A 16,768-nucleotide genomic window follows, 5' to 3' on the forward strand; every position below is an offset into this window, starting at 1 on the left:
GAAAGCATTCCAAGAATGAGTTAACAAAATACAAACAATTCCTTGACTGAAAATCATTTGTTTAGTGACCTTCTGAAGTTACGGCATTGAAAAAAGGGCCATGACCATTTGTCACACAACCATTGCAGCATCCCCAGTCATGATTCAGGCACTTGACAACTGGCATGTATTTATGAGAGTTACTCTGTCCCCTGGGTCATGTGATTGCCATTTATAACCTTCCCAACTGGCTTCTGATGAGCAAAGTCAATGGGGAAGATGCCAGAGTCACTTAACAACTGCAGTGGTTCATTTAATAACAGTGACAAAGAAAGTTGTAAAATGGCGCACAAGTCACTTAACTCCTGTGCTTAGCAATGAAACTTTTGGGTTCCATTGTCATAAGTTGAGGACTACCGGTAATCAATGGAACCTGAAGAAATATAGAGGTATGTTGGTTGTGGCTTCTGCTGCCGAGGCTCCAGGCTTTCCATTCTTTTTATTGTTTCCCCTCCCCGCTGGCCTTAACTTTAATATAGCCAAAATGTTCCCAGATTAGATTACAGACAGAAGTTGTGAGATAGCTTTTACCCTTAAGTTTACAATCTAGAAGTGACAATGGTGGAAATTGATGAGGAGAGCTCTTCTTCCGGTTGTCTTCTTCTAACAAACGAGTAGAGCAAATATTTCAAGTAGCCTCATAAAATGGTTGTTCTGTCAGAACAGACAATGGTATTTATTAGCCCACAAAGCCATTTATACATTCGTTTATTTTGCTGCATATGCCACTTCAATCCAAAGAGAATTTTGAGTACTGTATTTCACATTTCTGTTTTCAGTAAGATTAAAAGAACTAGATGTCATTTCAAAAATAATACAATAGTGAAGAGAATTGCAAATAAATTAAGGCCATAAAAAAATATTTTTATTAGGAAACTAAGTTTCTTTCTCCAACTCGCAACTAACATTCCTTAGTTATACTTTTGTCTTCATTTCTTTAGCTTTAGACTGCAATCGTAAAATCACTTACCTGGGAAAAATTTCCATGGAACTCAGTGGGATTCACTTTTGAGCAGATAAGGACAAGTCTTTTCAGATTTTTAACTGACTACAGTGGATTTTCCTTTTGTAGGGGAAAAGTAAAATATTCTAATGGGGAACGAGTGCAGTAAGAATCCAAGAGGCTAAAAGCCCAAATCTGAATTGAAATGGGTGATTCTGTCTTCACATTTTCCAGTTATGCACGAGTTCTCTGCCTCATATATGTCAAATTCTAAAAAAGCTATTTTGCTAGCTGAGTGTTTGCAGAACAAAGTCTCATGAAAACTATTTGCCCTGGAAACAATTCATTTTTGCTAGCCTGAACCAATCCTTTTGTGCCACTCTTGCAGTATCAGATTTTCTCAGATGTGACAGTCTGAACAGCAGGGAGTAAATCTATGGAGATTCATCAGTTTGTGTTATTCCATTGAGACAGCAGCTTCCAAATCTATGCAAAAGTTGAAAACTCACACCTATGGATTTCTGGACTGTGCAATACTTTCTAATCTTGATCTTTTGCTAGTTTTTATTTTAATGCATTAAAAAATTCAATTTGTAACTACATAATGATGAAGGATCTGCATCTTACATGGTTTTACTACCGTGTTTCCCCGAAAACAAGACAGGGTCTTATTTTCTTTTGACCCCCGAAATATGGCCTTGGCCTTATTATTTTGGGGGTCTTATTATTTTTGAGGTGCAGGAGGCCCCTAAATCTCGTTTTTTGGCAGGGGGACTGATGCCGGATCTCTGACCAGCTGCTTTGCTGGTGCTGCTCAGGCTGCTGCTCCCAGCAATCGTGGCAGCTTTTTCATTGCTTCCTGTGCAAACAGCATGAGGTGAGTAGGTGAGGTGGTGGGGGGGCCAAGGGGAAGGAACATGCCCCACATGCACCTGCCATCCAGGTGGAACAGCCTCGTGGAGGCCACTCCCGCAAACTCTAGACCGCACGCCCTTTCTCTTAGTGGCGGCCGCAAAAAAACTCTTGCCAGCCCTAACCCTGTCGACCTGGGAGTGTGGGGAGGGGGCTGGTGTCAGAGCTCCGAGCAGTGGCTGGTGCGGGCTGTCTGCACAGCCATTAAGAAGGATCGGCGTGGCGGGTTCTTGCCCACGGCATTGCCAGTGAGGATCGGGTCAGAGCTGCTGCCACCCGAGATCAGCAGGCCAGATTCGGTGAGCCTGATGCACTGCTGCTACTTGGGAGAAGAGAGAGATAAGGAGCTATGAGAGAGTCCATTTCTCATGTTCCTCTCCTCCTGGGTGGTGGCAGCGCATTCGGCGGCAGCTCCCTGAATCTGGCTTGCCAATCTCAGCCGGTGAGGGGGAGTGGCAAGTGGGGAGGGGTGGGTGGCAGAGAAGCAAGATACATGGAGCAAGATGGGACTCCCCTTGCCATCTCTTCTCCCCTCCCCTCACTGGGCATGGCAGGAGCTGGAAGTCAGGTAAGACACGTGTCTCGCTTCTCTGCCGTGTCTTACCTGACTTCCAGCTCCTGACATGCTAAGGCTGGCAAGAGGTTTTTTTGCGGCTGCCACTAAGACAGTGTGTTCTGTTTCCCTCCCCCCAATACTCCCAGCAAAGAGTCAGTCAGAGGCCTTCTTTTCTAATTTATTTACATAGATAATGTCCTGGCCACGTCTACCCACGGGCCTGCCAAGTTTCTGGAGATAACGAGGAAATTATAGATAAGGCCAGAATTACTCACGAATATATTCTTCCCTCCATTGATACAGTTTGCCCGCGCAAATTCATTGCTTTGTCCAAGACAAAAAACCAGGAAGTCCCGCCTCCTATTTATAGTCTCTGCAGATGTCACTGCATGACAATTATTACTTGGCTTTATCCCAACGCTGCTTCTGCTGCGCGCGCCGGTCACGTCTGCGCAGTCTTGCATCACTCCAAAACTGTTCTTGGGGTGTTGCCAAATCAGAAGAAGGCTCCAGAGAATCAGGCCTTGCCGGCCCCTCCTCCTCCCTTTGAGTGGGTGCCAGGGAGGGAGAGGGCTCAAGAGAAGCAGGGCTTGCCAGGTCTTCTCCCTCACTTTCTGAATCATCCAAGTCCAGGAGTCCGGGTCCAGGAACCTGGGTCACAACACAGTGGTTCTCAACCTTTATAGTGCTGCAACCCCTTTAATACAATTCCCCACGATGTGGCGACCCCTTTAATACAATTCCCCATGAGGTGGCAACCCCAACTGTAAAATTAATTTCATTTTTAATTTATCGCGCCTGAAGCCATATTGGCTAGCGATCTGAACTGCATGCGATTGCCTTGAGGACGGAGGCATTAAAACGGAGACTCCTCCCCTATTAAGTTTATCACGCCTGAAGCCAAATTAGGCTAGCGATTGGGAGTGATTGCAGCTGGCTTGAGAGGGAGACATCAGAGCAAAGATTTCTCTCTTTTTTAATCCATCGCGCCTGAAGCCGAATTCGGCTAGCGATTTGAAGAGCCTGCAGCTGGCTTGTGGAGTCAACCATTGGAGTGCGATTCTTTGACTCGCAAGTATACTTCCCATATTTCCGATGTTCTTAGGCGACCCCTAAGCAAATCATCATTTGACCCCCAATGGGGTCGCGACCCACAGGTTGAGAACCGCTGCCCTAAGAGAAGGGTCACGTGAGCGAGAGTTTGCAGGAGCGGCCTCCATGAGGCTGTTCTGTGTGGATGGCAGGTTCGTATGTGGCGTGTGGGGCATGTTCCCCCTCCCTTCCTCCCCCTCTAGCCTCGCCTCCTCACACCATGGTGTTTGCACGGCAGCTGTGCATGCGTCTAAGTATTTTGGGGGGGGCTTATTTTAGCACATGCGCTTGAAAGCCCAATTGGGCTTATTATCTGGACAGGTCCTAGTTTCGGGGAAACACAGTACAACAACTGTGAGAAACACTAAGTACTGTATAACATTCAGTTAGGTGCAGTGACTGATCTAGCTCAGGGTTGAGCAATCAATTTTCAGCTTGGGGACATTTTTTCAAGGGAAGATTAACTAAGCAATTCACTAATTGAAAGAAAATCTATCAATTGTTAGAATTTCAGTAACTCTTCCCACAAAATTTAAGTGAAATATATGATGGCAAACTATCTCTCTCTCTCAACACAATTTTTACTTTAATTAATTCAAATGCTGGCTTATTATAGTATGATTGTATTAGACATGTTGCAGACAAAATCATATTTTAACAAACTATTGAGTAGTTACACTTTTTTCCAATGCTCCAAGCATTATGCTGGATTCAACCAGAGAAATATTCCTGTCTATAACAAGGAAGAAGTCATTATAGGTACTTACTGACATTATACCTACTGTGTATATATAGATATAACCCTTGACTGGGAGCAACAAAATGTTTTGGCTGTGATAAAATACTCCCACCTAATGTACACAGATGAGAAATGCAAGAAAAAGCCACTGAGTGAAATGCAAGAGAAAGCCACTCAGACAGAGATGTTTATCTAATATTATTTTTCCCCCATTCTGCCTGGAGAATAGCAATTTCTTCCCATGATCAACTCAAGCGTTCCTAGTATTTGTCAGCACAGAATGGAGTTCCCAAGGAAGAGATGATTTTAATTGCTTTTACTTAAAGTATCCTAGTCAATTTCTCCCAATAGTGTGTACAGGATTTCAGGAGAAACGAACTTTTTCTTCAAGTTGCAAGTAAATCCCACTACTAGGGAGATTCATGCTAGCTTATTCTTTCAGGCTATTAATCAAAATTATACAGCCACCCATCCGACAAGAAGTCTCTCTGGGAAGTTTACAACAAAGATATAAATAATAAAACATGTTAAAATAATCATTATTTTAAAAGTTTTAAAAGCATATGGCACACATGATGTTAGACTAGCAAGGGAGCCACCTCAAGATCTCACTGGTCCTGAGCTCTCCAAGCTTTGATGACAAAGCGAGGTCTTGAGGGACTTATAGAAAGTAAGTAAGGATGGAACTGATCTCACTTCGGGAGGGAGGGGGAGGAGAATATTCTGTAAGTCAGGCACCATGACAAAAGGCCCACCTCCTGGGACCCACCAAATATAATTGCTTAACAGATGGGACCTGCAGCATGTCTCTTCTGCTGATCTGTTTGGTTGAGGTGGTATAATCAGGGAAAGGCGGTCCCTCAGATAACCAATCCCTCTGCCATGAAGGGCTTTAAAGCAGGGATCTCCAACCTTGGCAACTTTAAGACTTGTGGACTTCATCTCCCCCATTTAGGTATTGAATATGAACGGAGAGCACACCTAACAACGTGGCACCCAATATACAATAATAGGGGCTGTGAGTGGGATCTTTCTTCCCCAATCATCACCAACTGGAATTGACCTTGGAGAAACCAATATAACAATGCTGCCCATGCTCAATCTTGCTCTTGACAGTGATCACCCAAAAGTGCAACCAAGGTCATTTTCAACCCATACTCATATCTGAATTCTGACTGAAAGGACTCCTGGTAATCCACTTCAACAAGGGATTTGGAAGTTGTTGGGCAACCAACTTCTCAACCACTTTCATCAGAACATGGAGGTTATACTGGGTAAAGTTGTCCAGTATTCTGGAGTCCAGCAATGGCTTCTTGAAAAGGGGATAAACCAAGCCCTTTAAGAATAGGACCCTCTCACTCAAGGAAAAATTCACCACAAGAATCTATCCATACGATCCCCCCCCCCCAAAATTTTTTAACAAGCCAGGAGAGGCACTGATCTAAGGAGCAGGTGGCTGAATTTACAATTCCAAGGACGCTGCCCATTTCCCCAGACCCAAGAAGTTGGAACCATTTCCAGATAATCAGGCAAGACTTCTCCCCAAGCCTCACCTCCAGACCTGCAACAAGACTAGCATCCAACCCCAAGCAAATTCAAGTGACTTTTGTCCAGCAGATGCTGAAAAAAAAAATCCTTTGAACCATCCTTGCAGGTGGTTCTCTGACCACCCAATACATAAGAAGGCACATGTCACGTGAAACAGGGCCAGCTATCCACAGATGCAATAAGGGTGAGGGAATAGATGCTTCACCATCTGTACTGCCACAAGGTAGACCTTGTTAATGGCTGTAAGCTATGTTTGGTCAAGTTCACCTTTTGTGAGCTCCAGCAATACTATTGATGTCTCTTCTTCAAATTCGTCAACTCTGTGAGTGGGAGAGATTACATGGATGTGATCTGATCTAAAGCTCAGCTTTACCCCATTCTAGGCAGTGACCATGGCTTCAGATGGACTGTGCAGCAGGCCAACAGGAACAGCCCCCAATTCTCTCTGAAACTCATCCAGGTTCATCAGTCACCAGGGATGGACGAATCGAATGGGTGAAACCTCCCTGCAATGGATAGTGGTGCTAGAGAAGTCCATGGTCATTAGGGGTTGATTTGATCATGACAAGGAGGCTCCAAGAACTCCCTTTATTTCAGAACACATAATCATGGCTGAGATCCAGTATGAGACCACCCTTATCCAATTCAGCTAATATTTTTCTTTCTGGTATTTTCCGATCTACAACTTTAGACACTGGATCCTAACGACATATAATTGTATACAATGTAAAGAATCAAAATTATCACTGCATATGCTGAACTGTTTAAATTACCAATTAAATTAATTCAAATAGATCAATTAATGGTCAACAACCAGCTGGTCAAGAAAAAAATCAGAAGGCTGAGACTGAAGACCACCTTTTAACTTGTTAAAATTGACATTCTCTTGTATTTCTTTCATATGCTGAAACAACATAGCTACTGGGGAATGCATATTCAATCCAAGTTATCAATTTCAAGCCAGAATCAATCAGTCAATCAATCAATCCCCAAATGCATAATTGTAGGCATGAGAGGGTATAGTTGCTGCTTGCTTCACATTCTTCATATGCATCTCTTTCCACCCTTTCAACAGCTCTTCTGATGCGTTTGTACATATACACAGTTGTACACAGAGATAAAATACTTTTTCTCAAGACTATACTCCAGGCATCTGATAAAGTGGGCTGTGATCCAGAAAAGGTTAGCAGTCATAGACGTGTTAGCTTTTCAAGTGCCACAAGTGGTATTTTTGTTGCATGAGATAAGCTATTCCATCAGAAACTGCATTATAACAGTTTTCAAAAGTAATAGATGCATTAACATAATGCAGCAAACGTAGGCGAAAAAAGACAGTGTCTTAAAGACAATTTCTGAGTCACTGCCACTAGATATAGGGGAGTTCAATAATTATTTGTTATACCAGAGTACTTCTCCAGGCTGCTCACCATTTGCTATTTTGACTCATAGCAGCTCTTCAGGGTTTCAACGACCTTTCCCCTTATTTCCTCCCCCCCACCACTTGAGTTGAGAAGCCAGAGAATAAACTTGGAGTCTGCATGCAAATCAGGTATTCTATCTCTGAGTAAATTTAATAGCACCATTAAGGCTGTAAATGCAGACACCCTATAACAGGGGTGTCAAACTCAAGGGCCAAGGGGTGCTTAGATTTGGCCTGCGGGGCCAGCCTGGAAACAGCAAAGAATTGGCCCACAGTGCCTCTGGCAGTGAAAACGGAGCCCAGGGGGCCATATGTGCCCCCCCCCCCCGGCTCCATTTTCACTGGCAGAGAGCTATCAAAACAAACTAAAAACAAAACGAAAGGAGAAAAGTTTCCCCTTTGCATTTGAGCATGCAAGAAGGGACAGGAAAGGAGAAAGGGAAAGACAAAGGTAAAGAAGGAAAGATGGGAAGAAATCAAGGAAGGAAAGAGGGGAAGGAAGAATAAAGAGGAAAGGAAAAAGAAGAAAAGGAAGGAAGGAAGATTATAATGAGAATGAGAGAGGATCTCAGGGAAATCCTGCCTTAGCACTTGGCCACCACAGGTGCCCCCAATACGAGTCCCTTGTCACGCCCACCAGCCATGCCCGCCATGGTCAGTCTCTCCTAATCATGCCTCCCCCTCCGAGGTCAAACACAATGATGTGGCCCTCATATAGCCCACATACCCTGCATCAGTATGATTTCCAAAATAAATGGATTCAGACTGGCAGGCCTCTTATACTGTCACAACAGGAAAGTAAATGATGGCATCCGCTTCAACAGATCATCTAGTGTGATCTGAATGATCAAGGGGATCAATAGTCTGACTCATGGAAAGGAGCTCCTAACATCCAGGCACTGTGCCTGCTGTCTACGCATAAGAAGTACAATGATCCCTGTGGAAATGGCTAACTGGATGGTCAGTTGGCTGTTCTGCTGTTCTTTCATTAACTGAGACATTCTTCAGTGTCCTGCTTTTCCAGTAAAATGCACAAGCAGGAGAGTTTGAAGATTAAACTAAAATATCACAAAATCTTTTGCAATCTCAGAGAATTAATTCAAATCATCTTATGCTGTCAAGCTTCAATAAGTCATTTTAAATGCATAAAAGGAGCAATACTCGGATTGGTGAATGTTTCTGAGAACAATCACCTTGGGATTTTAGCCACTTAGTAGATGTCAATTTAATCCTATATATTTTATATGTATGAAGACCTACATTTAAGCTCTGGCACTGTCACACAAAAAAATACAGAAATCTGCCTCACATTGAAATTAAGTTCATCATACCACACACCATACCATACCCCATACACCCCACTATACTGTATTTTGGATCTCAGCTAAAAGTTGCACATGGCTATTATAGTTTTTACTTTCATTATCAAATATACAGAAAAAAGTACCAAAGTAAAAAAAAAGTACAAAACTTAATTCTGTATAAATATGAAATCTATCTTTACTTTCATTGTTGAATGATCCAGATAATATGTCCACTGAAAAGTAAATTATGCATTCTAGTGTACTTGATCCTAAAATCAAGACCTTGGCTGTTAAGTACTGCGTTATCAATGGACTCAGGTAAAGTCTGATATTTGGAAGTCACTTCTTTCTCTTTTTTATTTTTTTGAGACCACCCATTTCACTTTCTGAAGATGGTTGAAGAAAAAAGATGCAATGTTCAATTATGAACTATGAATTATCTTCTTCCAGAGCACATCAAGATGTTTATCATACCAACTTAACATGTTCCCCATTACACATTGGTCCAAACTGTGCTTTCAACTCTGATGGGAAAGACATTATTTATATTGTTCAGTGCAAGATGGTATTCAGGCAAACCCCACAAAATTAGTCCACTATGTATTGTGGTATACATATCTTGAGATGTTTCTTGATATGCCAAAATATTACTAGTATATGAAAGTCTTTGTTCTAGGAACTTATTCCAATAGGTTTGGGTGTTCAATCCATGTAATCATCCAGTCTGGCTTCACACCCTGTGTGAATTCTCTTCGAAACCTTTAGGAAAAACAAAGTAAAATAATGAAGAGACAATTGCATAAGTCAAGCAACAAACCCTTTGTGAATGGCCTTATATTACAAATACAAATGTAATATTAAAGTGGTGAACAAACATAATACTAAAAATAGATTTAAGACTTGGCTGCCAAATCTCTCAGATAAGAACTTTAATCTGATTTAAATTGACAGAACATTAATGAAATCTGGAGGTTTATGCAAGTCATATCATTAGGTTGAAGGCAGAAGGCATGTTTAGCATACTTACGGGACCGCCTACTGTTACCCTATGCCTCCCACCGACCCGTACGCTCACACAGAGAGGGACTTCTCAGGGTGCCGTCCGCCAAGCAATGCCGGCTGGCGGCCCCCAGGGGAAGATCCTTCTCTGTGGGGGCTCCTACCCTCTGGAACGAACTTCCCCCTGGCTTGCGCCAAGTGCCTGATCTTCGGACCTTTCGCCGCGAGTTGAAAACATATTTATTTACTCGCATGGGGCTGGCTTAAATTTCAAATTTTAAATTTTTAAATTTTAAATTTCTAGATGAATTTTAAGGGTTTTTAGATTTTAAATGTTTTTAAATTTTCGGCCAATTATATAATAAGTTTTTAAATTTTTTTTAAATTGTATGTTGCTTGTGTTCTTATTTTTGGCTGTAAACCGCCCTGAGTCCTTTGGGAGAAGGGTGGTATAAAAATCTAATAAATAATAATAATAATAATAATAAAAGCAACTGGAAGCCTTTATGCTCTTCCAGTAATTAATGTTGGAAATTTTATGATGTTGACATACAAAAAGGCTATGCGAATGGAGCAACTGATTATCCAAAGTACTTGTTTTCATTGTCAACATTCATAACTGATACTTTTTATTTATTGCATCCCTTAAAGTAATAATTAAAAAAGCAGAGATGACTAGATTAGACACAAACATCCAGTTGGAGCCAGAGAAAAACTATAGGAATGAACCAAAACGTTCCTGTTATTCTGACATTTCTTTAGAATACACTTACTGTACATTGTTCTTCAAGAACTGTTCTCTGCTAGAGTGTCTATTACTTATTAGAACTACCTGAGGGTTTATCTCATTGGCTTTGATTATTATTCTATGCAAAGTCCCTCATATTTTAAAGTCTCCAAAACTGTAAGAAAACATAATAACTTGAAACCTTGATCTTAAAAGAAGGCAGATAAATCAATAAATCATTAATGCAAAGAAAAATACCAATTGTGATCATTACAAAAAATTGCAAGAGAATATATTTAAATAATACAAGATTCTGGAGTTTTCGTGTTTTAACTATACTCAACAGAAAATTGTTAGGGAAAAATGGAGAGATGACATAGACCCCTATTCATTTTCATTTTTCAGTTCTGGAAATCTACACAATCTTTTGCTTAAGAACCATTGTCTCTAAACATCTGCTTCTCATTTACAGCTAAGGAGAAAGGTATTCTTAACTGCCTTGTTAAAAGTCATCCTCATATTTGGATTTAAGTGTGTGAATGCTGCTCTGGCTTCTATCAGTCTTGAATAGGCAACCCAACCACATGTTCTGCAGATGTGTTGGACATTAATTCCCATAAATTATACAAGAAAGAGAATGTAAGAGAGAATCCCACACAGTATAACTAAAGCCAGTATAGAGCTACATCAATACAGTCCTCCAATATACACATTTATTTTTTCTCTAATAAATGAATGATAAAATGTGGAGAAAATGGTTTGCAGTTGGCAATCTTATGTGGTAAAACCAGATATAAAGTGATTCATTTTTTCTTGAAAAGCATCTCAAGGAGAAATGTCTACATTTGAGCCACCAAAATGGTTTTTAGACACTCATGAACTCCCCAAATCTGCTCCAAAGATTCTTTGCTCCAGACAAATAGCTTTAAGGAGGAAACAGAAATTCTGTCTGCACAACCTCTCTTCTGGTGGTGGATGAAAACAGTCACACAAGACTGATTCTTGCGAGACTAACTTCTATTACTTTTACAGTAGAAGAAAGGGAAAAATATTTTTGGACGTTATTTTAAAAGCAATAAAGTACTAGAAATGTGGCAATGTATTTATTAATTAAAATATTGCTATGCTGCTGGCCAATCAAATATTTTGGGTGAACTACGAACAATATAAAAGTGGTCTCCTATAATTACTCCAATCAAAATTCTTCATTATATATTATCTTGTTACAGCATTAACTCTTCATTGTTCATTTTATAAACCAATCCCATCTCTTTAGATACCTCTTTTAGGCTAAAATAAACTTATTAGACAGAGAAATTGCCCCATCCAGTTTCTCCTTTATAAACTGATTGCCTTTCTGAAAGATCAACTTAAATTATTATTGGCTTCCTAGGACGTTTTGTTCACACTGTATTGCCTGTGATCTTTATTCTTTGCAACAATGGCCTTCCAATAAATTCATTTTTTCTCTTGATTAGTCAGGCATATTGCTCAAAATCACTTCTATACTACAGAGCTACCCTTGTTTAAAGTGCACTGAAGTTTCACCATACCCAAAGAACAAAATCACAGTCAGGTAGAAAAATCAATGACTGACTTACTCGTAGTTTGCTAATAAAAGATGTCTTCTTTTTGGTGTGTTTTCACCGCTAAGTGCAATCTGGAATACTTTGGCTCCTTCTGGAGTCTTATCAGGGATGTCAGCACTGCTCAGATACCAGAACGACATCAGGATACTAACAAACTTCCTGCCTGTTTAGAGCGCAAGATAGATTTGAAACAGAGAAAGACATCTTATAATACATGAAGAAAACCTCTCTCTCTCTCTCTCTCACACACACACACACAGAGGATGAAAAACTGAGGACAGCAATGGCCCCAAAGCCTCTTTCAGAGACAAAGCACATACTTGGTTCATGTATTAGGCTAATCCAAAATTTACTTGTCCAGAGTTTCCTAAATATATAACAACATACATAACAAGCAGGATGCAGACCAGATATTATGGATTAACACAATGCACAAAACCAGCCAGAATTCTGGTGTGGTTTTTTTGGTATGTGACTCTTCAACCATGACCCACTCATAGTTGCAGCCAACTACCAGAGAACCTATTCCACCTCCAACACAAAAGAGATGGTTCTCCTATATTTTCCTTTCTCTTCCCAGCAAAAATCCAGGAAGTGGTATAGAAACAAATCAATTGCCTTCTCCTACTAAGACCAATACAACGTAATTCTATGTATGTTTGTAGATATCAAATGGGAAAATTCATGGCTCGGGTATGAATTAGAGTTATTATTGTTTCTAATGTTTGCCATTCAGGTGATTAATTCATCTTAAAAATAAAATTATGAAAGTTGTTTGTCCTGCTGGCCAACCTACAGGAGAGAAATTAGCTCTGTGTCCTTTTTTAAAAAAAAAACCTGAGTCTTATTCATTGTACTACATCTAATCTCATACTGATTTCTTGGAGTATAGTTGATAATCAAAGGTATAAAAGGTTTTTCTCACCAATCTCTGAATAAACATTAGATAACTATTTAACTAGCAAACTATGGATCTTCTTAAAAGGCCAAGCAAACTCACTGAGTTCTCAGTTGCAAGTTGATATAAAGTTCCATTCTATATATTAGGTTCCATTGTTTTAGAACAGTATCTTAGGATCCCTTTACATTTTTAAAAATGATTGAGGACCCCAGGGAGTTTTGGTTTGTATGTGTTATGTCCATTATTAGTTACTAGTAGTAACAAAGTAGTAGTAGAAATTAAAACTGAGAAATTAAAAAGTTATTTGACTTCACGGGCTCTCTGAAAGGGTCTCAGGAACCTCCAGAGATTCCTAGATCAGCAGTCACCAACTGATGGTCCGTGAGAAAATTTTGGTGGTCCACAGAAAATTTGCATTTTTAATATTGCACTAAATAAGGGGTCCTCAAACTACGGCCCCTGGGATGGATACGTGCAATGAACATTTGTGTTACTGCAGAGAGTTTCCCACTTTGGGGTCTTCTTGTGTGGATCAGAAGGGGGCAGAAATTCTGACTTGGGGTCTGCTTCGGCCTCCTGGTGTGGGGCTTTGGGCGAAGGGTGGAGGAAACTGCCACTAGTGGAGAAGAGCTGGAGGGCCTTGTTCCAGTGGGACTGCATCACTGCCTGGAACTGGCTGACCATCTCAGCCCACTGAGCTTCCAGGCACTGATACCTGGCCTTGCACTCCCACAGGTCTTCCCTTTGCTTGGAAAGCCTATGCTCCTAGTCCTCAGTGAGGTGCTCCTGCTAAGCCTCCTTTTTGGTCAGATCCAATTTGAACTGAGCTGTTTTGCCAACTCTTTCTCGTGGTGGCTGCTTAGCTCCAGCAACTGCTTCCTGTTGGGGCCCTAAAGAGCGGGCAGGCAAGGAGTTGGCCACGCCCACCCAGTCACATGACCACTTCACCACGCCCACCCAGCCGGTCATTAGGCAGATCAGATTAGTGGTTCGCAGGATTAAAAATTATGAATTTAGTGGTCCCTGAGGTCTGAAAGGATGGTGACCCCTGTCCAAGATCACATTTTGAGAGCTATTTTTTTTAATAAAATAACCACCTTGATTTTACTTGGGTCCAAAAGATTGCTGGCAGACTGAAATAGATACAAAACCAGACACATGTCAAAATAGCAGACAGATGCTCAACATGAATATTGTAATTAAATGGATAGAAAAGAAATTTTAAGCACTGTTTAAAAAGACTGAGGGATGCTTTTAAGGCATGTAAAATAGAATGAAGGCATACCACTGTCATCATAGTAAATGCCCACATCTCCTGTTGCTGTGAACATAATTTCATCCATCTCCGCAGCCAGGGCTTTTCTGTGGTTTTCAGACAATGAAGAGAGCTTCTCTCTTAACACCTGAATCATCTGGATTGGAAATGGAATTGTTAATGTTAGTGCTTACTAATTCCCTTACACCAACTCACTTAATCAGCCATATAATAGTTATATAAGATAATTATTGAAAACTATGCTGCCATTTTTCCCTGCCACTTCAAAAATGAAGTATTTTTTAAACAATCTCAGTCTTGCTTTAAATAAGTTTTCCACTGCTGAGAGAAAGTCATGCCCACACACTTTTGGAAGGTCTTGAATATTCAGACCATCCCTTCTTTACTAAAATTTGTATTAAAACTGTAGGCAGTTCTGTTTTGGGAAACGAAGTGGCATGGAAGTTGTAAAAATAAATGAATTAAATCCTACTTCTAGAAATCACAGTGCAGCCGAAGTAGATAAACCTAAATTAGAATAAAGGGAACAAACAGTTATGGTTGTTAAATTATACTGAAGAGAAGACATAACCTGATTGTTGCCCTTTTAAGAAAATCAAACGTAAGTTGTCAGAGTTTCTTGGAATAAAAGGCTATCAGTTTAGATGCTATTTGCTTGTTCTTCTTTAGGAATAAAATATAAATCCACATTTTTCCTTCCACTTTTAATTAACTTAAGGCAGTGATTACACCTCTCACATTCTCCAAATATACAGAACTTCAATGCTTACAATTTTTAGCCAACATGGCCAAATTTATACTGCAAATATAGGAGCTGACACCTAACAAATCCACTATGTTGTGAAAAGCTGGCTGATGCTGTCCTCTGTAAAAAAGAAATGTTCAGTTCAAGGAACAGTGAGGAGAATCTTGTTTTTCACATATGAGAAATATTAAATATTTTACCTCTTTTGATACAAGTTCTTCCAATACATCGTATTTACACTGAGAAATTAGCCTTGAAACAACAGTAAAGGCCTAGAAAACAGAGAAAAATGCTACTTGAATTAAGATTCCTACAATTAAGCACAAGTTTGCAGCTCAAATACATTATAGTCAGGGTGGATTTAATTTAAATCAAGACAATTTAAATCATGGTTAGTAATGTAATGTAAAAAGCCTTGATTTAAATCAACTCAATTTAAATAATTTTTAAAGAGCAACTGTCATCTCTGTCCTGCAGCGGCTCCTCCTCTGACCTGCTGTTGACTCACTGACAGTCCCATTCACTTTAATGTGGCAGTGACACAGCAAGGTGAGGGACACAGCAGGTGAGTTGATGTCCGCTAACAGGCGCTGCCATGATGGATCTGAAATAACAGGTGCTCTTTAAATGTAAGGACTCATTCTTGCTGGTAGTTAGAATCTTTAATATTATTATTTGCAAACAAAACAAAGGTTTCCTATTTAGCTTGCAGAGCTTGGATTCATTGAATGAGTTTACCAAAAATATAAATATTGCAGAATATTCAGCCTCATGCTACATAACTAACACCCATTCCATGCTGAATAAACTTATTAAATTATTTAATAATAAATTTATTATTATTATTTTATAATTATAAAATATAAAATTATTACTGTATCTTAAATAGAAAACTATCTTTAGATAGACTTTTACTCCAAAAGCACATTATTAAAATAAATTTGATAAAAATCGAAATAATCCAATTTAATTTTTAAAAATCCTTTTTTTTTAATTTTTTTTAAAAAATCATCGATTTTTATCCACCCTGCTTGTAGTGAAAACATTTTTTCTAGTCTTTCAACTGATGTACAGCATTCTCAATTTGAAATGCAAAGTCCGATAAAGATGCAGGTTCTATAGACTAGAATGCAACGCAGCGCTGTCTTTGTGCACATTTAAAAAGTAAACAGTTCAGGTTCATTTAATGCAAAATACAGAAGGGCAGGCAGGACCTTGTGATTTTATTGAGCTTAAAAACTGATGCAGTGGAAAGACGACGACCCACACAGGCAGAGCAAGAGGACAAGAGCCCTCCGCTATCGCGCAACCATAAACACCTTCTCATTCAAGCAGCCATTGCTAAACGAACCCCAAAGCTTCCTCGGAGGGGGGGTGTGTTAAAAAGAAAAGGGTGGGGGTGGGAAAAAGCTGCCCTTCTTTTTAACACACAATCCCCCGAAATGCGGCGGGGCGGCTCAACCAACGACTCACGTGCTTCGCCCCTTGCATGAACTCCTGGACGCTGAAGTCGCGGTCGAAATAGGTGCGGATGAGGAAGAAGTAGAGGCGAGTGCGGAGCCATCTCAAGGGGTTGGGGAACCCCAAGAAAAGCGTCCGCTCCTCCGACCTGGAGCCGCCGCTGCCGCTGCTATAAAAGCGCGCGGGGGTCAGCGGCAGAAACGGGCAACGGCCAGAGGGAGGCAGGAGGCGCCCGACCCCTCCGCGCTGGGCGGCTGAGCCTCTCGGGAAGGCGGGGAAGCCCCGCAGCTGCCAGCACCAGCACCGCCTGCAGTGGACTCCGCGGGTCAACCCCATAACTCCCCGCCGCGGCCCTCCCGTCATGCCGCGGCGGCGGAAGAGAAGCGGGGGGGATCGGCAGGCGGCGAACAGGTTCCCCTCGCGGCGAAGGAGCGGCCTTTGCGCCGCCTCTCGGGCCTGCAGGGGGGAAGGGGGGGGCGCCTCGCTCCGCCCTTGAGTTGTAGAGCAGGGGCCACAC

At 41.0% G+C, this 16,768-nt stretch overlaps 1 protein-coding gene across 1 annotated transcript; it reads right to left on the reverse strand.

Moving 5' to 3' along the window:
* Positions 1–1,667: 1,667 nt before the first annotated feature.
* MAIP1 (matrix AAA peptidase interacting protein 1) lies at positions 1,668–16,762 on the reverse strand. Its single transcript, XM_058187807.1, has 5 exons — positions 16,264–16,762; positions 14,991–15,062; positions 14,055–14,181; positions 11,881–12,031; positions 1,668–9,312 (listed from the first exon to the last, which is right to left on the reverse strand). Exons 1-5 carry the CDS (start codon positions 16,612–16,614, stop codon positions 9,234–9,236), a joined length of 780 nt encoding a protein of 259 aa, XP_058043790.1. The 5' UTR covers positions 16,615–16,762; the 3' UTR covers positions 1,668–9,233.
* Between the last annotated feature and the right edge of the window lie 6 nt (positions 16,763–16,768).

The sequence above is a fragment of the Ahaetulla prasina genome, chromosome 1 (assembly GCF_028640845.1).
Source record: "Ahaetulla prasina isolate Xishuangbanna chromosome 1, ASM2864084v1, whole genome shotgun sequence".
Lineage (NCBI taxonomy): Eukaryota > Metazoa > Chordata > Lepidosauria > Squamata > Colubridae > Ahaetulla > Ahaetulla prasina.

Bases quoted from the DNA above. Each gene is read 5' to 3' on its own strand.
- MAIP1 (XM_058187807.1), bottom strand. From the start codon at position 16,614: ATGACGGGAGGGCCGCGGCGGGGAGTTATGGGGTTGACCCGCGGAGTC. The intron at 15,063-16,263 runs GTGAGTCGTTGG...TCTGTTTTCTAG, and splicing joins TCATGCAAGGGGCGAAGCAC to GCCTTTACTGTTGTTTCAAG. The intron at 9,313-11,880 runs GTAAGTCAGTCA...TTTTTCCTAAAG, and splicing joins CTTTTATTAGCAAACTACGA to GTTTCGAAGAGAATTCACAC.